At 42.4% G+C, this 24,246-nt stretch overlaps 1 protein-coding gene across 1 annotated transcript in view; it reads left to right on the top strand.

Moving 5' to 3' along the window:
* The window catches only part of CD44 (CD44 molecule (Indian blood group)), a 108,656-nt gene that overhangs the window by 25,410 nt on the left and 59,000 nt on the right, over window positions 1–24,246 (top strand). Inside the window, exon 2 of the mRNA XM_042781305.1 lies at window positions 23,569–23,734. Within this exon, the coding sequence (XP_042637239.1) occupies window positions 23,569–23,734 (166 nt within the window). The remainder of the gene's footprint in view (window positions 1–23,568; window positions 23,735–24,246) is intronic.

Genomic DNA, 24,246 nt, shown 5'->3' with positions numbered 1-24,246 from the left:
AGGGTGGAGGGTCGACGAAAGAGGGGGAGGCCTTCAGGGAGATGGATTGATACAGTGGCTGCAATGATGGGCTCGAGTATAGCATGGATTGTGGGGCTGGCGCGGGATCGGGTGGTGTTTCGTTCTGCTGTGCATGGGGTCGCTATGAGTCAGAAACGACTCGACGGCACTTAACAACAACAACAACAAACATGAGATCGCCATGAGTTGTCATCTAGACAGCGTTTTTTTTGTGTGTGTCAAATGTCTTTAGGAAAGGCAGTGGGGGAATTTCCTCTGCCTCCTCTTCCCAGTGACAGTGGGGCCTACAAGTACCAAAGACCAGGGAGCTAGGTTGAGGGAGGCACGGCTGCTCTGCTGTGCCCCACACCAGGATTGTCTCAGGACTGAAGAATGGTTTTTGAATTGCTCTGTGATGCCAAAACCCACTGCAGGGAGCTCTGGGCTGTTTGTAGTATTGTAGGAGGACTCTCCAAGGAAATCAGTAATTCTCTTAATTGAAACCATTCCTTCCCTCTAGCTTCAATGGGGTAGGTTCTAGTCTCTGTGCTGTGGAAGGGGTTTATTTGGTGTAATCTGAGAGCAGGATGCTGGTAACTCTCTCTTGTTTTGTCTATTGTTTCTTTTTTTTGGCCAGTCTACCAGGACCTTACGCATTCATTACACCACCACTATTTTGGTGGAAGAGGGAAATGCTGCAGGCTTGCAGGCAAGAGGGAGCCTCTCTGGTTTCTGGAGTGTCTAGAGAGCACACAGGAAGAAATGTAGATTTCTACTTGTAGAGGCAGAGGACTGCATTGGCTGGGGACTTAGTAATCATAAGATCCAGCTTCTTTGTCTGATAAAGACAGGCCAAGGGAGGCGAAGCGACTCCTCCAAGTGCTCACAGTTCATCCGTAAGAAGCCTGGAATCAGATCCCAGGCCACTTGACTCTCAACCTCACACTTTTCCAAAGATACATTTATTGGGCACTTAACAGTATACTAGACACTGGGGATATAAAGAAAAATAAGGGATAGTTCCAGTGGAACCTCGTTTTGTTATATGTGTTAGTACCACTTGAAGCAGGTTCCTTTCTAGAATAAGCTTTATAGAGAGATAGAAAGATACAGATATAGATAAGTAGTCTCTGTATCTCTTTCTCTCTCTCTAGCTATCTACCCAGAGAAAGAGGAAGAAAATAGAAAGAGAGAATATGATATAGAGTAATAGCCCACGTATCTGGGTTACTGTCTCCTAATTAACTGGAGAGGAACCTTTGTGGCACAGTAGCACTTGGCTGCTAACTGAAAGGTTGGCAGTTCAAACCCACCAGCCACTCAGCAGGAGAAAAGACCTGGTGATCTCCTTCCATAAAGATTACAATCTAGGAATCCCTATGGGGCAGTTCTACTCTGTCCTACAGGGTTGCTATGAGTCAGAATTGACTCAACAGTACACAATGACAACAATTAACTGGTATATCCTAGAGAGATAAGAGCAGTGACATGAATAGACAAATGCACACCCATGCTCATTGGGGCATTCTTTACAATAACAAAAAGATAGAAACAACCTAAGTTTCCACCAGTGGATGAATGGATGATATGTACAATGGAATACCACACAATGATGAAGAAGAATGATGAGCCTGCAAAACATTTATAACATGGATGAATCTGGAGGACATTATACTGAGTGAAATAAGTCAGATATAGAAGGACAAATACAGTATGATACTACTTTTATAAAAAGTTAAGAATAGGTTTACACACAAAAAGCAATATTCTTTGATGGTTACCTGGGATGGGGGGGAGGGAGAATCACTTACTAGATAGTAGACGCATGTTAATTCTGGTGAAGGGAAAGGCAGTACATAGTCTGGGGAAAATCAGCACAATGTGACCCAGGCACAGGAAGACACTGAGAGGTGTACAAAGGACAACTACGGTAATCACTATACATGTGCAGTTCAGCAACAACAGTAATAACAACAAAACATTTGTGAGTGGTTAAATAGGTAGAAATGTATGCTATACAGATGGGATGGGAGGGCATCCAGATGTATATATGGATACAGCTGTGGGTATTTGTATATAGTATTTGTATGTGCCTTATGTGTATTCATATATGTAATAGAGAACATAGGGAGCACAGCTGTGAAACTTCTTAGACATAGCCAAACACTTTGCAGGACTGAGTTCTAGGATTGACGTCTATGGACCATGGTCCCAGAGGACATCTATTGGTGTATAACATAGTTCAAAAAGATCATGTTTTACCTCATAGTGTGGTGTGCAGCATCTAGGGTCTTAAAAGCTTTTAAGGGCCATCTAAGATACAACTATCAGTCTCTTTCCATCTGGAGCAAAGGAGAAGAAAGGAAACCAAAGGCTTAAGGAAGCAACTAGTCCACAGAACTAACAGCCTGTGTGAACCACAGCCTCTTTTAGCCCTAGACCAGAACTAGATGGTGCCTGGGTGCCACTATTGACTCCTCTGACCAGGGACACATAGAAGGTCCTGGCTAGAACAGAAGGAAAACATAGAACAGAATGCAAATTCATGAAAAAGAACAGACTTACTGGACTGATGGAAACTGGAGGAATCTCTGACACTATCCCCCTAAGACACTCTTTGAACCTGAACTGAAGCCACTCCTGGAGGTCACTTTTCAGCCAAATAATAGATTGGCCTGGTAGCATAGTGCCTAAGGTGCTTCCGGTTCTGCTAACCAGAAGGCTGGAGGTTCAAACCCACCAGCCGCTCCTCGGAAGGAAGGTTGGGCAATCTACTTCCGGAATTACTGCCTTGGAAACCCAAGAAGGGGTTGCTATGAGTTGGGTGCAACTCAATGGCACATAACAACATAAAGTGAAAAAAACAACTCTCGAGAGGAACGTGCTTCTTAGAAAAATCAACTATATGAGACCAAATGAGCAACGTTTCTCCAAAACCAAAGATGAGAAGGGAAATGAGAAGGGAAAGGAAGGGAGGGAAGTTGGAGGGATGGAGATAGAGAAGCTGTGGTAGAAATGAGGAGAGTGCTGATACACTGAAGGAATAGCAACCAACATTACGGGGCAACTTGTGTATGAATTGTTGAATGAGAAACTGAATTGTTACGTAAACTTTCACCTAAAGCACAATAGAATACTCAAAATAAATAAATAAATAAATAAATAAATAAATAAATAAATAAACAAATAAATAACTGGAGGTCTTGAGTGGTCCAGGATACAAGTGACCATCCAGTTAATTAAGAAATAAATTCAATTAAGAGAGCACTTTACATTTGAAATGCCTCCAATACACCTTAATCTTGGATATGACTGACTCATATTATCAAGTACCAGCTGTATGTCAGGCACTTTGTTTTAGGGGACTGTCTATGGGATACATGCTTTAGGTACATTTTCTCATGTAATCCTTAAAAGCACCCTATGAGGAAGGGGGGCAATACCTTTACCTTACTGATGAAGAAATTGACACTTAAAGGTTAAGAAAATGTGGCAGTCTAACATTCCAGAAGAGCTGAAGCTGGAGCATGGAGCCAAGTCCTTCTGACATCAAAGATTATGAGCATGGGCAGTGTACCTGTGAGACAGATCTCTCCAGTGACCAGTTACCAATAACTGTGAAATGATGGGGGAGTCCTCGGGTGGTGAAAACGATTAATACTATCAAATGCTAACTGAAAGCTGTGTCCATCCAGAGGTGCCTTGGAGGAAAAGTCTGGGAGCATACTTTCAAAAAATCAACCATAGACAAACCTGTGTAGTACAATTCCACTGTGACACACATGGGGCTGCCATGGATCTCAAATGACTCAATGACAACTGGTTCACGGTTGGTAAAATAATGGAGAGCATAGATGCTGAGTGGCCAGGAGATTCTTGCAGACATTCAAAGGGCTTGCGAATGGGGCCCATCTCAGTTACACTCACATGGGCTGCTCTGTAACTCAGCTTGATTTACCTCCTTGAAATTCTGGCCAAGATCCAGAAGGGACAGACACAGAACCACCTATGCCAACTCTGCAAATTGATTTTGACCTGAATGGAACGTGTGTCCCCAAAGCCAGGTTGTTTATTTGCTATGATTTTTGTCTTCCATATGCCTGCTTTATCTACCCTGTCACTGCCGTTGAGTCGGTTCCAACTCACAGCGACCCCTCCTTGGGTTTCCTACGTGGTATCACTAAGGAAGTAGATTGCCCAGTCTTCCTTCTGAGGAGTGGCTGGTGTGTTTGAACCACCAGCCTTCTGGTTAGCAGTCAGGTGCCTTAAGCACTATGCTACCAGAGCTCCCTTATCTACCCTACTAAATACCATTTCTAGAGATAGCTTCTTATGGACCTGGAAGGCAAAGATGAAGTCCAAATCAGATTTAATCTGTGTGTTTGGGGAGTGAATTTCCATTTGCTGGGTATCTGATCCCATCTAAAGCCCTATAATAAATAAATAAAATATGTCCATAAATGCACAGAGCTGTGAACATGAGACCACAATGACTACCTGACAAAGCAGCTCTGTTATTCTTTACTGTAATGTCCTCTTTCATTTCCTGTATAGGACCATCAGTACCTGAAACTGCCTTATTAATATGTTAATCAGTTACCTGTATATTGTCTTCCCACACTAGACGCTAAATTCTTTGAGGGCTGGGCCCTTGCCTATCTCCCCAGCACCCAGGAGCATATCTGGCACATAATATGCATATCTTATACCAGATGCTTTTAATTGACACCTTGTGCTGTGTCCTGTTGGAATCAATGGTGCTTTGGGTGGCACAGAGCTCATAGAAAAAGGCATAATTGTACTCTAATGTTTCTAAAAACCAAAAACCTAACCAATTGCCATTGAGTCAAGTAAAACTCCTAGTAGTTCCAAGTGTGTCAGAATAGAACTGCTCCATAGGGTTTTCAAGGATTGATTTTTCAGAAATAGATTGCCAGGCTTTTCTTCCAAGGTGCCTCTGGTTGGACTTGAGCCATCAACCTTTAGGTTAGCAGAGAGCATGTTAACTGCAACACGCAGGGATTCTGATGTTTCTAAGGTGCCTCTCAAATGTCGGTGGTGAAAGGAGCTGGGTTTTCGCCAGATGTGGTCTCTTGCCATGCGTGATGGCCATTTATTAAATTCCAAGATCTTGTTTTCCTTGACAACTTCACAGAAAAGTCATTTGTAACATCCTCCATTTCCAAGCCTCCTTAATCTTTGCATGGGTCATGTTCCTTAAAAGCAGGAAGTTATGTTTGACCTGTTCCAGCTAAACATGAAATGGTAAAGATTTTGGTCCAACCCAGTGGCTTGAGTAGAATTTAAAAGTTTGTCACAAACAAGTTCTCTGGAACCTGGCATTTGAAACTGGCATCTGTTGTTACAAATGAGATTTCACAGATTGAAAGCTCTGGAAGAGGTGTGAGTTACAAGCTATTAACTCACAGAGCTATTGGAACTGTACTGATCCTGGAAGTCTTCTGGCAAACTTTTAAAATACCTCACTTCTCCTTCTGTAGGTTTCCTGCTTTGAAACATTCATGTAACTGTTAAAGCATCTGAAGAATGAACAGTGGTAGGGTTCTTGGACCAGGAAGGAGGCTGTCTCTGGTGACAAACACACACACGCACCTACACACACACACACACATCCCACTGCCCTGTTTCATCTGACAGAGAGAATGAGAAATGAGAGAAACTGAGTTTTAAAATGTAACCTGGTCACAGAAGGTCCTAGACAGAATGAGAGAAAAATGTAGAACAAAATTAAAAACCATAAAAAAGACCAGACTTGCTGGTCTGATCGAGACTGGTAGAACCCCTGAGGCGATAGTGCTTAGATACCCTTCAAACCTGGAACCGAACCCCCTCCCCAAATCACCTTGCAGCCAAACAACAGATAGACCTATAAAGTAAACAAAAAGCACTTGTGAGGAAGTACTCCTCAGAATAATTAACCATATGGAACAAAAGGAGGCAGCATTTGATGGAGGGAAGGAGGGAGGGGGAGAGGAGAGAGGAAGAAAAATTTTTCAAAAAACGTGACTTGGTGATTTCTGAAGCCCCCAAATTTGTAATTAGTGGGATTCAGTCAGAAATTCAACTTAGTCACTTTCAGTCCTTGGTTGTTGCAAATAAATACTTCTGCAACTACATCAACTTTACTGCTGATACATTTGAGGAAGAAATGGGTAACCTAAAGGCATGATTATTTAAATGCATTTTATTGAAATATATTTATGTACAGTGAAATACACAAAACTAAAGTGACATGGGTCAGTGCATTTTTTTTTTTTGCAGTGTTCCATCCCCATCCCAGCAACCAACAAAGAAAAGTTTCCCTCCATATATAAACCTTTCCTTGACCCTCCACAACAATGAACTAATATTATATTTGTCCTTCTGTAATTGACTTATTTCAGTCAGCATAATGTCCTCCAAGTTCATCCATATTATGCAGTGTTTTGCAGACTCTACATTATTCTTTAGTGCTGCATAGCATTCCATGGTGTGTATGTACCATAGTTTGGTCATCCACTCTTCCATTGATGGGCATGTTTCCATCTTTTTTTATATTATAAATAGTTCTGTGATGAACATAGGTGTGCATATATCTGTTCATGTCCTGACTTTCACTTCTTTAGGATATATACCTAGTAATGGAATGGCTAAGTCAAATGGTATCTCCAATTCCAGCTTTCCAAGGAATTGCCATACTGCTTTCCACGGTGGTTTTATCACTTCACAGTCCTACCAACAGTGTATGAGAGTCCCAATCTCTCCACATCCCCAACAGCATTTGTTAGTTTCTGTCTCACTGAACCTTGCCATCAGTGCTGGGGTGAGATGGTATCTCATTGTTGTTTTGATTTGAGTCTCTCTGACGGCCAATGATCATGAGCATCTCTTCGTGTATTTGCTGGCCACCTGAATATCCTCCTTGGTGAAGTGTCTATTCATGTCTTCTGCCCATTTTTCAAATGGATTGTTAATTCCTTTGATGTTGAGGCATTGGAGTTTTCTATAAATCTTGCAGATATGTAATTATTGACAAGAATGAATTTGTTGCTGTCATTTTTGTTATGCTTTTTCATGGTGTTGATTTCTTTGTTCCATATAATTTTTTATGCTGAACTCATTTTGTTTATGAATCGTGTATCACTACCTTTGTTGCTATTGTTTTAGTATTTGCTAAATATTTGTGCTGATCCTCTTTAATTTTGATGTGAAGGTTTATCATTTTTCTTTGAGGTTACCCCAGTGATTTATATTTTTCTCCCCTAGTTTAAAACAGTCCGTTCTATCTTGTAGTTGTCTTGACTTCCCTACCATTTAGAAGTTCTGTAACTACACAATTTTCCCCCTCGTCTTGGTTTGTAGTTGTTCTCATTTATCAATTGATGTCTCTGGTTCCCTATTTACAATCTTGTAGGCTTATTTACTTTGAATACTTCCATAGCTGGGTTGGTTTCTGGGTTATGTCATCATGTGTGTTAATGGTCAGTTGTTGTTGCTTCTCGTCCAAAGGACTCCCTTTAGCATCCCTTGTAAGGTTGGTCTGGTTTCAACAAATTCCCTTAATTTCTCCTTATCTGGAAATGTCCGAATTTTACCATCATATTTGAGGAATAATTTTTCTGGGTACATAAGTTTTGGTTGGGAAATTTTTCTCTTTCAGGGTTTTGTATATACCACCCCATTGTCTTCTCACCTGCATGGTTTCTGCCAAGAAATCTGAGCTTAGTCTTGTTGATTGCTCCTTGTAGGTAACTTCATTTTTTCCCATTCCGCTTTCAGGATTCTTTCTTTGTTTTTGGTTTTGGTGAGTCTGATGATGATATGTCTTGGTGATTTTCTTTTGAAGTCTATCCTGTTTGGGGTTCATCAGACTTCTTGAATGGATATATTCTCATTTTTCATTATACCAGGAAAATTCTCTTCCAACAAATCTTCAACAATTTTTTCTGTGGTTTTGTTTGTCTCTTCCTGTTCTGGAATTCCAATGACACATAGATTATTCCTTTTGATGGTATCCCACATGAACCTTAGGCTTTCTTCATTTTGTTTTTACCTTTTTTTCTGATTGATTGCTTTCTAAAGAAGTATTGAGATATTTGCCTTCAATCTCACTAATTCTGTCTTCCATTGATTCAATTCTACTCCTTGGCCCATTCAATGTCTTATCTATTTCTAAAAATTTAGTACTCATCTTCTGGATTTCTATGTGTAGATCTTGTATTATTTCTAATTTTTTGTTTATTTTGTCATTTTGTTCTTGTATTGTCTTTTGAAATTTTTCTTGGGTTTTCTCTGTGTTTTCCTAAATTTTGTCAGTGTTTTCCTTGATCTGTCTCTCAGTTTGTTGAAGATACCTAAATATAATCCTTTTGAATTCCTTATCAGGGAGTTCCAATGCTGCATCTTCCTCAGATATGTGTTTTGGGTCTGTATCCTGGTCCCTTGTTTCACTTGCTTTATCTTGCTTCTTTGTGTAGACTGTGATGCTCTGTTTTCTCCAAGGCATTGTGACATTTTTGTGTTTTTATTTAATTGGTGAGTGTATGTTGAAGTGACTTGCCCATGATTTTTGTCTTCTTTGGATTTTATCTAAGTAAGCAGGGTACTGTGCTCCTCTATTCAGTAGTTGGCAGCAGTTACACATTTACCACCTGTCTCCTTTCCCCTTATCAGCTTCCCATATGTTCCTGCTGTCCTTTGAAAATGGAGCTTATTCTTAGGTCCCTGGAATCTGAATGAGAATGCTTCACTTTAAAATCCAAACTGGACACCACTAGTAAATATTCAAAATGGCCACGCCCTCAGTCACTTTAAATATCTAAAATGGCCACCGCCATTTGTAAAAAATCAAAATGGCTGCACCCTCCAGACAGTGGAAAGTCCACAGCTCAGGTTGTCTCCTTCCTTGCTGTTTCCCTTCCTAGTCAAAGGCCACCAGCGCAGTCATCCCTGTAGCCCTTGGTGACCAGGGCTGATCTTTAGGTCAATTCTCAGGTCCCAACACCACTTGGAAAGATTCAGGCTCTTGATCCCATCAGAGTAGCTGACAGTTTGCTGCTCTGACCGTCTCCATACTCACTGTTTTCATTCAGGGTTTTCCACTAGTTGGTGCCTAATCCACTTCTGTACACTTCCTTTCAAAGCTCAGAGCTCCAGGATTATCTTCTGTATATTTGTTAATTGGTTTCTCTTTTCTTTGTTGAAGAGGGTCTGTGCAGCTTGTCTGCCTGTTCCTCCATCTTACCGGAAGTCTAAAGGCATGGTTCTTTTGTGTCAACCCAGCTGTAGGTCAGGATTGGTAGTGAAGTGAATTGTAAAGAACGAAGTACCAAAGTTGATAAATGATTTGCTTTTCTTATAAACTGCAGGTGTCCCTAGAAGAACTTGCATGCTCACTTACTCGCATTCAGATAAGCTTTTTTTGAGTGACAGGGGAAAGAGACCACTAGGCATTGCAAAGCACTGGTGCCCATCTAAGTGTGACTGACATTATCCTCCTGCACACTGAAGAGGAAGTATATGTGGGGAGGAATTAAAAACCACCAACCTGAGGGATATCTGAACCAGAAGGCTTTCAGGCATCCGTCAGGAGTAGCACAGAAGTGGTAACCAGCCAGGCAGAAATCCAATCCAGTTATCAACCTGCTCCTCTTGCTATGGCCCCCAGAGGTTCAGCTCTGCCCAGGCATAGGTTCCTAAGTCCTAGGGCAGGGCTGACTTTTCTGTGACATTTTCCCTATCTCATTTGGTGTGACAGTTGCCCCAGGGGGAGGAGAGACTACTAAACAGCTCTTAATCTACTAGCATGGCAGTGACAAATATTAATTCAAAGGGTGAGTCTGTTGGTGGTACAGTTAACATGCTAACTATTAACCAAAAGGTTGGATGTTTGAGTCCATCCAGATGAACCTCAGAAGAAAGGCCTGATGACCTACTTCTGAAAAATCAGCCACTGAAAGCCCTATGGAGCACAGCTCTGCTCTGACACACAGGGGTCACCAGGAGTTGGAAACCACTTGATTATAATTGGATTTTTTCCCCCCTTTAATCCAAGGACTCCATCATTTTGGGAAGTGGCATTATTCTGATCTTCATCTAAAGCTTCCTGAAGTCAAATCACAGGGATGAGGGAGGGTTCGTGTGTGTGGTGCCAAAGAGAGCAGGCTCTGGGGACAGCCTGCCTGGTGGGAATTCCAGCTCCCCACCCCAGACAGGTGCAATCTTGGACAGGTTTCTTTATCTCTCTAAAGCTCAGTTTTCTTATCTGTAAGAAAGTTTGATGATGATAATAGTAATTATTTCATATAATTATTAAGGAGATTAAATGAAATCATTTGTTTGAAGTACTGAGCACAGAGCTAAGCACGGAGTAGGTACTATATTACTATATTACTTGGAAGCTCAGCCCCCAGTGTGAGACTGCATGGCCCAAGGAGAGAGGTGTGGCTTTGTTAAACTGAATCTTGGTTATTATGTCAGAGATTAGCTGTCTTTCCAGATTTGACTTCTGGCTCCCTCACTTCTGCAGTGAGATATTGGGCCAGCTGTATTCAGATCCTCAACTTATTTCATCTGTGATATGGGATGATAATACTACCTCTCTAAACTGCTCTCATGATTAACTGGTATAACATTTTTCAGGGCACCTAGATCAGTGTACGATGCAGATTAGGAGCTCCATAAATCCCAGAATCTTTCTATTCTCTCTTGATAAGATGCTAAAGAAATAGACAAGGAAACAACACCAAAGTTGGAGACACCCTGGATGAGTGTTGAAGTTGGATTTTGTAGGAATTGGTGATGATGTTCTGCTCCCCTCCATCTGGGTGACGCTATCTTGAAGAGCAAGTCTGATTCTATAAATCTGATCAGGTCCACTGTGTACCCAGACTCAGTACCTGTAAGACAGAATTGGAGATTCAGACTTTGTTATCTCCTCTCCATAGGGACAGTCTTTGTGGAGAACATTAAGGTATTTTCTTGATAATGAGAAAAAAAAAATACAAAAATAGTAATACTAAGTCTGCATCACTTATAAAGCATTTTCACATGTGCATTTCATTTGGGCTGCAATCTTGAGCTGTAGAACCCTGCATAATTGCTTTATTCTCTGATCCTCTGTTTCCACAACTACCATGTGAGGTGACTGGTCCTTGCAGGGCTCCAAAGGCTTTGGAGCACCTGGCACATGCAGGTGTTTACTAAATGGAGGTGATTGCCATGATTGGCTTATACAGCAGTGGCTTCCAGACTTTCCCACTGAGCCTCCTCAGGTGTGTGGAAGTGTCAAGCCATCGGTGAGTGGAAATGGGACATTGGTGCAAATCTGGGTTCTGCCCCTCCACCGTCACTCAAGCTACCACTGGGACAGCTGTACTTTTACCCATCTTAAATCTTGTGGTCCTTCCTCAGACATCCCGTGGGGGAGAAAAATGTCTGAAAACCATCACTCTCTATCTGAGCACCGCCCTGCTCTGCTTTGCCTCTTGACACCCAAGATGGCAAGGAAGGCACCACAGGGTAAGGAGAAAACAGAAGGCCTGCAAAATCTGAGTTGAGGTCTGGATTCTCTTCAAACTCTATAGACTTTAAAAGAGTCTCTGAATCTCTTGCATCTCAATTCCTTCATCTATAAAATGGGTCAATAGTACTGCTCTGTTGAGCTTTAGGGCTGCTTTTGCATGTGAAGGTGCTTACTAATTGGTGAAGAAAACTTGTATTTGAGCCATTCATTTCTGCAGAAGGTGGAGCCCAAGTATGTCTTAATAAATATGGGACTTTTGAGAAGTCTTTTGAAATGTTATTACTGCCCCAGGTGTGATATTCCCCTCATTTTTATTCTACTAGCTCTAAGCATTTTCAAATTCCTTATTTCATCCTAGGATCTAGGAAGGCTTGGTGTGACTCAGGGAGGTAGAATGAGTTGTTCAAGGTCATACAGCTTATGATTAACAGGATCTCGGCTTCAGTCAATTCATCCTACTTCCAGATGAGGGGTCCCGGGATCATTAGTACATCAATGATTGTTTCACCACCACTATAAATGCTGCTGGTACCTGTGAGTGACAGGTTCTCAGCTGACCCCAACCCTTATGAGGTAAAAACAAAACAAAAGAAACCAACAGTTGCTGTAAAGTCAATTCTTACAGTGACCCCATGGGGGTCAGAGTAGAACTATTCCATAGGGTTTTCAATGGCTGATTCTTTGGAAATAGTTTTCAGGTCTTTCTTCTGGTGGACTTGCATCTCCAGACTTTGGGTTAGCAGCCAACTGTGTTAACTGTTTGTGCCACTCAGAGACTCCCCTCACAAGGCATTTCCCTCAAACTAAAGTTATTCACTCCCTCAAATCACCAACTACAGACCTGAGCCAAGAATTAGGAGATGTGGCTGTTATTGTGACTACCCCCAAAAACAAACAAACAAATGGGGAAAAAAAAAAAAAAAAAGAGGCATTCTCTTTTTCTACCTGCAACAGGAAAAACCCCATCTGGGCCCCAGAGATGCTTTCACATTTCATTTACCACATCCTGGGTGTGTGCTAGTCAATCTGCCAAATCAATAAGATCCAGAAAAGAAGAAAACAAAGGTTGAGAGACCAGAGCTGAGCATTTCCTGATAGCCATGGCAACCCACAGTACACACTATGGCTTTCCTCCCCCAGCTGTCTTCTTGGAGCCTTACTCACCCAAGACCACTTGGCTTTACAGAATTCTCGTGCAGTGAGGCAACAGTGCTGGGGGTGTGCTGTCCTTTCGCCAGATGAATTCTGTTGAACCCAGGGTTGAGACTGGGGCCTAAACAGGCTATTCCTCAGCTCCACCCTCAGTTCTCATCACCACAATGGGACATGGGACACAAGGATAGGACCACCCTTCAGACCTGGTGAAAACAATCCAAGAGCTTCCCAAACTGTGTATTGGGCAATCACTTGGAGACCTTGACTGAAGGGCTAGGGTAGTGGCTGAGAGAACCTTTTGGATTTTCTTCCAACACAGTGGATGTGATGAGACCCTGTTGGTTCACCATTGGCTGCCGTGACCTCCATACTGCTTAGGCAAGAGGCTGAGAAGTCAGGTATAGCCAACCATCAAGAAGTTGGGGTGTATTTCCTTTCTAAGTGCCCAGAGATGAATAGCGTGGTTGAAAGAAACCCAGAACACATTCTGGAGGAAATTCTGTGGCTATGATTGTGCATGACTGTTTTCTCTTCTCATTAAACCCTCACCCGCCTCCAGGGCAATTCCCAGAGAGACTGAGTCACTCAAGACTCATGGTTTGCAGTGAGCAGCCAAAGGCAATTCGGCCACCGAGTGTGATTTTGGCCTCATTCAGAAGTGGATGCTGAACAATGTGCCCTTTCAACAGGGCCCATCACATGGGCATCAGGGGTGGGGGCAAGTGATGTGGGGGCAGTGGGAAGCCTGCCAGCTTTTAGAACTGGCAGGCCTGGGTGGCAGCAGGGGTAGTAACAGCTAGGAAGATTCCCAGATGGAAACTTTGGGGCTTGGAAGTCATCAAACAAATAAGAACAGAATGGCTTTTTCATGAACTGTTAGACAATAGATTGCAGCTTTATTGGGAACAACTTGCTCAGGTCTCTTATAAAAGATAGTTCAGTAGCAAGAGCACTAGAAAAGGAGGCAAGAATTTGGTAATTATGGACCCCTGAGATTGTGCTTTTCTCATAACTGGCTGGAGGATCATGTTCAGTCATTCTGGGTTTTGTTTTCTCTTGTGTCACAAGGGAATTTGGTTAGCTCTCTGTTTTCCCTCTTGGCTTTAAATGTGGATGCTCTTATTTGTTGTTGTTGTTGTTTTTGTTTTTGCTTTTGTTTTTCAAACATTGGCCTTTGCTCTCCTTACTTCTAATCATATCATGTAGGTTTATGAGTTAATCTTCCTTTTGGGATGAGCTCAACAAAGCAGAGAATGGAAATAGAATCCTGACTTTTTAAATGACAAACACTACAAAAATGAAAGATTTGGAGAACTCACTAATGCGTTTGCTTCCACTGCCCAAAGGTTTAATTGTGGCCAACTCCCAGGAACTCGATCAAATCTGATACAGTCAGCCTGGAGCGCCATGTTCTAGCTACATTGAACTGCCATCTAAGCACAGTCTGTGTAGATCTTTGAGTTGGGCAGCAGACATCCTAAAATGTCACAAGACAGCCTGTGGTCTGGCATCTTGGTCTTGGACCAAGCCTGAGCCCCAGGGTCCTCTCCTCATTATTCCTGCCTGACTATGACCAGAGCTCTCAGCCTGTAAAGGGCAGAGGAAGCTTGAGGGCTGCAGTTAGGGTTGGACTCTCTATATTCCCAAAGGGATCACGGGAAGTGCAATGGGTGGAATCAGAGAGAAGTAGCCAGTTCACTGTTGGAGAAGCCTGTGAAAATTGAGACTTTGGAATCTTCTCACTGAGGAGAGGGTGGAAGTTCCGTTACTGAGGCTTTTCCACTGAGTCCTTACCAAGCCCTGGGCAAAGGCCCTGCCCTTTTGAGAATTACACTCCAGAATCAAGGGAGTTCTGATCTTCAGATAGTATTCAATAAGCTCAAATTCCTCTCTCCAGAGATCTCTTTTAATTTTCTCCTATCTACATTTTAAAAATCACATGGAGTGTGAGTTTCCTGTAGATTTAGTGTTTGATCCTTGTACAAGGTGCGATTTAACACAGCAAAGTGATCAAACAGACTGCCTGATCTGAAACCCAAGTCCACCAATTACAATCTCAAGTCACTCACGTTCTCACGTCTTCTCAATGAATCAGTTACCTCATATACAACATGAGAACAGTAAAAGTGCCTACCATATAGGAATGTTGTGAGAATTAAGTGAATTATTAAGTGTAAAACACTGAAAATCTAGTATGGCCCAGAGTAGGCACTCAATAAGTGTCACTATCATTATCATGGTCCATGATGAATGAGCCATGGCAATGAGACAAATCATTTAGTTTCAGGAACCAGGCTCATTCCCATCTTCAAGAAAAAAATAGCTTCCCCAGACTCAAAGCCTACTCTGGAACCAAATTAGTAGAAAAACTCTAATTTGGTCTCATCTTTCCTGAGGAGATGACAATAGGGACCAGGCACATCTGGGTGGCTTGAGTTAGAAAAGAAATGAATTTATCTTGGATCATCTGGAGAAGTCTGGTCTGGAGAATTGAGAGTCTTCTCTGTGGACCCAGTGTAGCTCTCCGTTGTCTTCTGGTGGTCTCCACAGGGAAAGCACTGTGCTTGTCCTTGCTCAGCAGAGCCTGAGGAAGGGCCCTGTGACAGGCCAGCTAACAAGTTCAGACAGACAAAGCCAGTTCCAAAACTCAGACTTTGTCTCTGAAACATTTGCTCTCAGGGCTAACAGCAGATGTTCACAGAAACAAGCACTTTGGGTTAAAGACATTTTAAGTACCCAATAGGAATTCACAACAAAGTCCAGATGGTGAGTCTTTAGACATGGTGTGGGGAATGGGTCTGATAAGAGTTCTTTTTGTACCCACAAGTCTGTTTGTCCTGTGAGAAAGCAAGGAGAATATTCATTCATTCATTCAACATGGGACGACTTTGTGCTTACTATGTGTCTGGCAGCACTAGGTACTAAGGATACAATGGTGAACAAAAATTAATTTTTTGTGATTAATTTCTTCTTTGAGAAACTGATGAGACATAAGCACTCTCTTCCTACCAAAATGCCTATATACGCACATAAACACAAACACATGGACACACATGCACATACATGCATATATACATATGCGCATGGTCTTGCCTATAATGTCACAGGTTCACAGGTCCCCTGAACACCACTCCTGGATTCAAGATTGAGAACCTGTAGTCACCCAGGTCCATCAGTAGCCAGCTGTGTGAAGCAGTCCCCCTCACTCTCAGGAAGGTTTGAGAAGATGTAGATAACAGAACCCACTGCCATTGAGTCAATTCCAACTCATAGCAACTCCCATTAGGTTTCTAAGGCTGTAAATCTTTATGGAAGTAGATTGCCTCATCCTCCTCCCCCAGAGCAGCTGGTGGCTGGGTGAAAATCACACTGCTCTACTCCTAGCAGATGCTGTGATTTTTCTACTACCTAGGAAATGACTAAGGAGCTCTGGTGGTGTAGTGCCTAAGGCACTTGACTGCTAACCAGAAGGCTGGCACTTCAAACCCACCAGCCACTCCATGGAAGGAAGGTTGGGCAATCTAATTCTGTAGTGATACCTCCTTGGAAACCCAAGGAAGGGTTGCTATGAGTCGAAATCGACTCGACAGCAGTGAGTTTGGTTTTTGGTTTTTGTTAAGAAATGACTGGGGCAAACCAAGAAAACCATTCTCAGGCCTTATAATTGAGTCAAAGCTTTAACATGAACTAAGGCAATTTGTGTAGAGAGATCTGTTTTCTTTGATCTCAGGCCTAAGAAAAATATAGGTTAACAGAATGGTATTATGGTTCAGCTATGGTTTATCCAAGTAAGGATGAATTTCCCTAGGACCTTGCATCATAGGCACCATAAAAACCAAAACCAAACTCACTGCTATTAAGTTGATTCCTACTCTTGGAGACATCCTTTGGGTTTCTGAGGCAGTAAATCTTTACAGAAGTAGATTGCCCAGTCTTCCTTCTGCAGAGTGGCCGGTGGGTTTGACTGCCAACCTGATGGTTAGCAGTCAAATGCCTTAGGCACTGCACCATCAGAGCTCCTTAATAGGCATCCCAGAACAATGATTGGCACTCTGACTCTCCCACTTGAATGGCCTTGGGCAAGTTATCTAACTTGTTTTTGCCTCAGTTTTCTTGTCTCTAAAAATGGGTTCCTACTTCATAGCATTTTTTGTGAGAATTAAATTAACTGAAGTACGTAAACACTTAGTAAGTGCACAGTATTGTTGGTATTTATTATTACAGTAGTCCCCTCTTATCCACAAGGGATACGTTTCAAGACCCCCAGTGGATGCCTGAAACAGTGGATAGTACTGAATCCTATTTATACTACGTTTTTCCTATACATATGTACCTATGATAAAGTATAATTTATAAATTAGGCACAATAAGAGATTAACAATAATGACTAATAATAAAATATAACAATTATAATGATATACTCTGATAAATGTTATGTGAATGTGTTAGCAATCTCTGCATACAAATTTTTTCTTTCCTTATTAGGTGGAGAACTTTCGTCTGTTCACTTAAAGGAAGCACTTTAAAGCTTCTCTTTGGCATATCTAAATTGCCAGCATCACTACTCTGACACTTTGGGGCTATTAAGTAAAATAAAAGTTACAACACAAGCATTGCAATATTGTTACATCGATCAGATAACTGAGATAGCAACTAAGTGACTAACGGGAGGGTAGTGTATACAGCCTGGGTATGCTGGACAAAGGGATAATTCATGTCCCATGAAGGCGTGAGTTTCATTATACTACTCAGAATGGCATGCAATTTAAAACTTACAAATTGTTTATTTCTGCAATTTTCCATTTTCAGTTACCTGCCATTGACCTCGGGTAACTGAAACCATGGAAAAGCCATGGAAAAGCCAGACAGCGGATAAGGGGGTACAACTGTTAAGTGCTAAGCACCATATCAAGTATTTAACATACACTATCTCAGCTCTGGTAGCGTAGTGCCTAAGGCACTTGACTGCTAACCAGAAGGCTGGCGGTTCAAACCCACCAGCCACTCCTCGGAAGGAAGATGGGGCAGTCTACTTCTGTAGTGTTACTGCCTTGGGAACCCAATGAAGGGTCGCTATGAGTAGGGTCCAACTTGACGGCACATAACAACAACAACAACATCTCATTTAATAAAAGAACCCGTGGTGGAGCACTCAGCTGCTAACCCAAAGGTCAGCAGTTCAAATCCACCATGTGCTCCTCGGGACAAAGATGTGACAGTCTGCTTCTGTAAGGACTCTAACCAAACTCATTGTCATCGAGTCGACTCCAACTCATAGCGACCCCTCCTTGGGTTTCCGAGGCGGTATCTTTACGGAAGTAGATTGCCCAATCTTCCTACCAAGGAGTGGCAGGTGGGTTTGAACCACCAGCCTTCTGGTTAGCCCTCAAATGCCTCAGGCACTATGCCCCCAGAGCTTCATGTTGGAAATCCTGTGGAGCAGTTCTACTCTGTCCTGTAGGGTTGCTATAGGTCAGAATCAACCATCAGCAATGGTATACACACACACATATGTATAAAGTTTAATAGCCACACAGATTGGTATTGTTATCCCATGCAGTAGGAAACTGAGAATCACAGAGATTGTTTATACTAACTAGCTGTGTTCTTTGGAGTAAGCAACATCCATCAGGATTTGAACCCAGTTGTGTGCATCTCCAAACGAGGTTGAAGTACCACCTTTGTGTGAATTTGGTGGCAGAAAGAAATTTTATAAGATAAGGAAACTCTCTTGGGGAGCTAACTGCTCTGCTTTCTCCAGTGTTCATGTTAGGACACGAGCAGACCTCTTCCCTTGTGATTGGATGGATCCCTGGGCACTTGACCCCCTGTCTCCTCTGCTCTGCCCACACCTCTATGTTAGCAAGCATTCTAGTGGCCCAAGAGGATTCTCTCTCTGGTCAACTTCCTCTCTTCTGAGAAGCTCCTCCCTGAACATCTGAAAGTGGCCTCAAATAGTTAATGTTGCTTCCCTGCCCATTCAGCCTCAGAGGGAGGGACTTGGGCCAGTCTATCTGTTATGTGATACAGAAGATTTATGGGAGCTCTGAGGGCTCAACGGAAAATGTTCTTGATTTATAGCCAGTTGGCAAGGCTCGTTTGAGAGATGCAACTGGCTCTTCAGTATCAGCCTTTGGAGTCACAGTAGGTCCCAAATCCAGAGGTTTCTGTTTCTCAGAAGGAACACGCATATGTCTCAGAAGTCCCACTTCCCTGCTGGGATTAGCGCCATCACTGCAAAAACTGGTGCCCTGTCCATTGATTATTTTGTGATCCATGGCTACTCACACCTCAACCTTACTTTAACTTTGCCTAAACCTTGAGAATATCCTCAGCCATGCACTCAACAGGTAAAGAAGTCATAAGCAGTTTCTTAAATTGTGGTTAGGAATTGTAGACTAGTAGTTAATTAAGCATATGAACCTTTGACAACCAAACTGACTGTGTTTGAATCCCGGCTCCACCACTACTACTGTGAACCTGGGCATGTTTCTTCCCCTCTTTGTGCCTCAATTCATGTATCTGGAAGATGGGGATAATAGTATTACTTAGCTCATAAGGTTGTTTTGAGAATAAAATGAGTTAATACTTGTAACACACTTACAGCAGCACCTGGTGTACATACATATATAAAGTGCACAATAAGTATTAGTTACCATTGTTGTTGGTATTATTAATACCCTTGGAGGTAATAATTTGGGTTTATAGAAGTGTTAAGAAGCCTGTTTGAACATCTTCATGAATTATTAGGACTTAAATGACACACACACCTGAAGGCTTGGTCCCTTTTAAAGCAAAAGGGTTGCAGAGAAGAGAGATTATGAGTGCTTGTAGGACAGTTGACTTGAAATGAAGTGTTTGGCACCATCTTTGTAGTGCTAAATGTGAAAATGCCCTCAGGATTGTGAGTTTGACCTTTTTCATGAAATTAAGATAAGTGTAAACTAGAATTTTGAGTTTGAATAGAATTTCTTCATTTATCCAGTAACCCTTTGCTGGGGCCCTACTATGTGTCAGGCCCTGTTTAAGTCTTGCAGTCTAAGCAGGCTGAAGCTTGAGTTTGTTGTCTCATATCCTGTCTTGGCTGATACACCTTCACATTCACTGGCATACATATATATATATATATATATATATATATATATATACACATTCACACAATGCATACTCATATCATTGGAAATGTACATTGTCTGCTACACATGAAACTCAAGGGGTTTTATTCAGAAGTCTCAGCTTGACTTAGTTCTTTACCTTTGCATATTCTGTTTGCCAGGTGGCAAGCTAGAATTAATCGATTAAGGGATAATCTGTCACTTGGCTCCATTCCACTGTCCATGCCTCAAACAGCAGCCACCAGGGCCAGGTTGTCCCATTAGGCAGTTAGTGTGTCCTGGCATCTGGCTGAATTCCTCCCATCAGCCTCACCTTCCCAAGGGCTGGGTTAGAGTCTCTGTTTTTCTTTTGTATGCAAGACAAGGAAAGTCACCAGGAGGGCTGTCACACAGAGTGACAGTTTCCCTTTGCTAAGATTAGCCAACTGAGGCCAAAGCTGAAAATGTCAGTGAAAACAAATAGTATTTCAAAAGGGCCTTGTGCATTTCCTTCTTCTGTGCTCCTATTGCCTCATCAGCCAAGTGTTGCATGAGGTGCTTGAAGGACACCATTAGATTTTTTCATCACCTGTGACAAAAACCTTAACCCTTAAGCAATCCTCTCTCATTTTCCACTCCCACCTGCCCCTGGCAACCACTAATGAACTTTGGTCTCTATGAATGTTCTTACTCTGGATATATCATGTAAGTGGGAGCATACAGTATTTGTCCTTCTGTGTGTGACTTATGTCACTCAAGATGTGCCCAAGTGGGAGATGGAGTCTCAATTTAAGTCAGTTCTGTCTGAATCCAGACCTGGCTATTAACGGATACACAGTGGGACCAGGCCAAGTGTACAGAGCCCCAGGGTAGGCCAGAGTCCATGTCAGTGGTGTGCTTCCTTAGAGGACTGTCTTTGAGGCTCAGAGAGGTGCTCAAGAGGAACCATGCTTCACCAGGTCAGTTTCAGTGACTTAAACTCTGCAGCGGGATCTACTCAACCATAAAAGAGGGATAATACAGTCCCAGAAGAAGAACAAATTTCAATTAAAGTCTTTGAAGTCTTCTGAGATTGTCATACAGGATCAGGCATAACAGGGTAATTTTTGGCTCCCTACTGAGGTTTCAGATTAGTGTCTGTAAAACTTTGTGTATGAAGTTCACAAAAATCCTTGTCTTAAATAATTCTGTAGTCAGTGTATAGCAGCAGTCTGCCTTCCATTATCAATAGCTTTCACTCTTGAATATGTCAATATGTTAAAAGTGTCTTTTGGGGCACAGTTCAATGAGCCATTCATTTATTCAATCAATATTTGTGGTATATCTACTTTATGTAGGCACTGTTGTAAGAGTTAGAGAGGAAACCATAAATGAATCAAAAGCCTTTGCTTTCTTGGAGCTTACATCACAGAAAGAGGAGACAGATCACAATCAATTCCACAAATAAAGAAACAAGTTGCAATGAAGGCACAAAAGCAGGATGAGGTGAGGGAGAGGGTGGAAATTGCATAAAGATCCTCAGGGAAGAACTCTGACGTGAGGGGATATGGAGTTGAAATCCTAAACAGCAAAAACAAACCTCCATGTGAAGATCTGAAGATGGAACACTCCAGACAGAGAGGGGAGCATATGTCAATGCCCTGGTGGCCCAGTGGTTAAGTACTTGATTGCTGTTCGAATCCACCAGTCACTCCATGGGAGAGAGATGTGGCAGTCTGTTTCTTTAAAGGTTACAGCTCTACTCTGTCCTATAGGGTCGCTATGAGTTGGAATCAGTTCCATAGCAATGTATTTTGGGTAAGATGGGAATGAGCTCAGTGTCTGAAGGAACAGAAGGAAAACTTTGTTCCTGGAGCAAGTGAGGTACTTGAAGGTGAGAGGAAGACAGAAGGCAGATCATGGAGGTCTCACTGGCCAAAAAATATGGTGGTCCCACAGGTCAGAGTAGAATTGCACCATCGAGTGTCCAGGGCTGCAAATCTTTATGGAAGCAGACTGCCATATCTTTCCCCTGGAGAGTGGCTGGTAGTTTCAAACCACCAACCTTTTGGTTAGCAGCTGAGCTCTTAATCACTGCACCATTAGGGCTCCTCCCACTGGCAATGATAAGGAAATTCATTCTGGGCACAACCAGAAGCCATTGGAGGTTATAAGCAACAGAGTGACACCACCTGACTGTGAGAAACTGCACATAATGCAATATTAAATGCAAGGATTCCCAGACTGAAACTGTATTCAGTGCTATTTCAACTAATATATATATAGATGTATGTATATGTGTGTGTATATATGCATGTATATATAATGTGTATATATGTATGTATGTGTATATATTTGTATATGTATATATGTATATAGATGTATGTGTGTGTGTGTGTGTGTGTGTATGATAAAGAAACTCTTGGGGGGCTAGCTCTGTTTTTAGTCTTCATGACAAGACACTAGTGACCTCTTCCTATGTGGGTAGATGGATTCCTGGATCTGCAACTATCCAATGAAGCTTTGATTCCAGACAATTGTCCTCATGTGCAGCCACTACCTGACTGTCAGTGGAGGCTTGCATGTTGCTATGATGCTGAGCAGGTTTCTGCAGAGCTTCTGGAGTAAGATAAACTAGGAAGAAAGGCCTGGTGATCTGCTTCCAGAAACGAGCCACTGGAAACTCTTGGGAGCACAGTAGTTCTAGCGACACCCTGTCATGGGGGTGGTGCAGGCCTGAGCAGTGCTTCAATTCCGTTTGCATGGGGTCACCGGGAGTCTGGGGCTGACTTGATGGTAGCTCAAAACAATAATGTTTATCTCCAGAAAATAAACTGGAAGAAGATAGAGTAAAATGTTTGGTGTAGTTTTCTGAGCGGTGGACTTGCTTTTCCTTCATTAAACCAAAAAAACCAAACCAATTCCTATGAGTCAATTCTGACTCATGGTAACCCCAAGTGCTACCAAGTAGAACTGAGCCCCAGAAGGTTTTTTGGCTGTAACCTTTACAGAAGCAAAGCCTTTCTTCCATGGCACTGCAGGGTGTGTTTGAACCGTTAACCTTTTTTGTTGTGGCTGTTATGTGCCGTCGAGTCGGCCACGACCCATAGCAACCCCTCCTTGGGTTGCCGAGGCAGTATCACTACAGAAGTAGATTGCCCATCTTCCTTCCAAGGAGTGGCTGGTGGGTTTGAACTGACAGCCTTCTGGTTAGCAGTCAAGTGCCTTAGGCACTATGCTACCAGAGCTCCTTTTGATTAAGTAGTAGAATACAAACCATGTGTGCCACCTGAGGACCTGCATCATTTCCCTGCATTTTGTGAATTTTCGAGGAGTTTGGATTGCTTTAATAATCAGAAATAAATCGTGTTTTTTTTTTTTTTTTTAATTTTGTTGTGGAGCAAACAGATGAAGAGAATGTGAGAGTGATGCTACTTCCCATGTTTAATCCCAGATTTGAACTTCATGTAATGGTGCTTAGGAATGTTGAGTGAATTTTGAAGACTGGTCATTTGGCTTTTTAATAAGTCTGCCTTAAAATGGAGGCACTCTGGTGGTGGAGTGGTTAAAGCATTTGGCTGCTAACCAAAAAGTGGGTAATTTGAACCCACCGGAAAATCCATGGGAGAAAGATGAGGCAGTCTGCTCCTGGAAAGAGTTGCAGCCTTAGAAACTCTATGGTGCAGTTCCACTCTATCCTTCAGGGTCGCTAGGAGTCAGGAGCCACTCAATAGCACTGGGTTACTCTAAAATGAACTTCTTAGTCTTTCCAAATCACTTAGCAAAAGAATCTAACCTTTCTGTTCTATCCTATAGATTTGAACATAACTTGCCGATATGCTGGTATATACCACGTGGAGAAAAATGGCCGTTACAGCATCTCACGGACGGAGGCTGCTGACCTCTGCAAGGCTTTCAATAGCACCCTGCCCACCATGGCTCAGATGGAGAAAGCCCTGAGCATTGGGTTTGAGACTTGTAGGTAAGAGGCCAGCAGCTGTCTGTAGGGTAAACCTGACTGCCTGAGGGCAGCGGCGGCTTAGACCCAGGAAGGCTCCGCCCTGGCCGCTGAATGGACCTTTGCCTGGAGAGTCATCCCCACCTGTTAATTTGACCAAGTCCATCTGGAACCTGTATGACAATTGAAATTTAAAGTTGGCTAAAAACATGTTTGTGAATTATAGAGCCCAGAGGAGGCATTAAGGGTCATCCATTGGAATCCTCCTGCCTAAAGTGCTTCTACAGCCCTCCTCTGGCTTTGAAGACATGTGCAGTATCATTGTCGGAACCACAAGAAAACTTACGCCCCATAACAGTGTTTAAAATAAATATGTGGCCGGTAGTCTTGGCCCTACAGACTTGGCTCAAAGCAGACTTTTCAAACAGCTCTCTCTCTCTCTTGTTTCTCTTTTCTGTTGCTCTGGTTGGATAGAGTAAGTAAGGGCTTGGAAACTATATATATTTTATAAAAAGTGATTGAAAATGACCGGAGAG

Source organism: Orycteropus afer, unplaced genomic scaffold (assembly GCF_000298275.1).
Source record: "Orycteropus afer afer isolate SDZICR_OR568_19922 unplaced genomic scaffold, OryAfe1.0 scaffold00103, whole genome shotgun sequence".
Lineage (NCBI taxonomy): Eukaryota > Metazoa > Chordata > Mammalia > Tubulidentata > Orycteropodidae > Orycteropus > Orycteropus afer.
This window is presented reverse-complemented; position numbering and strand designations above follow the sequence as displayed.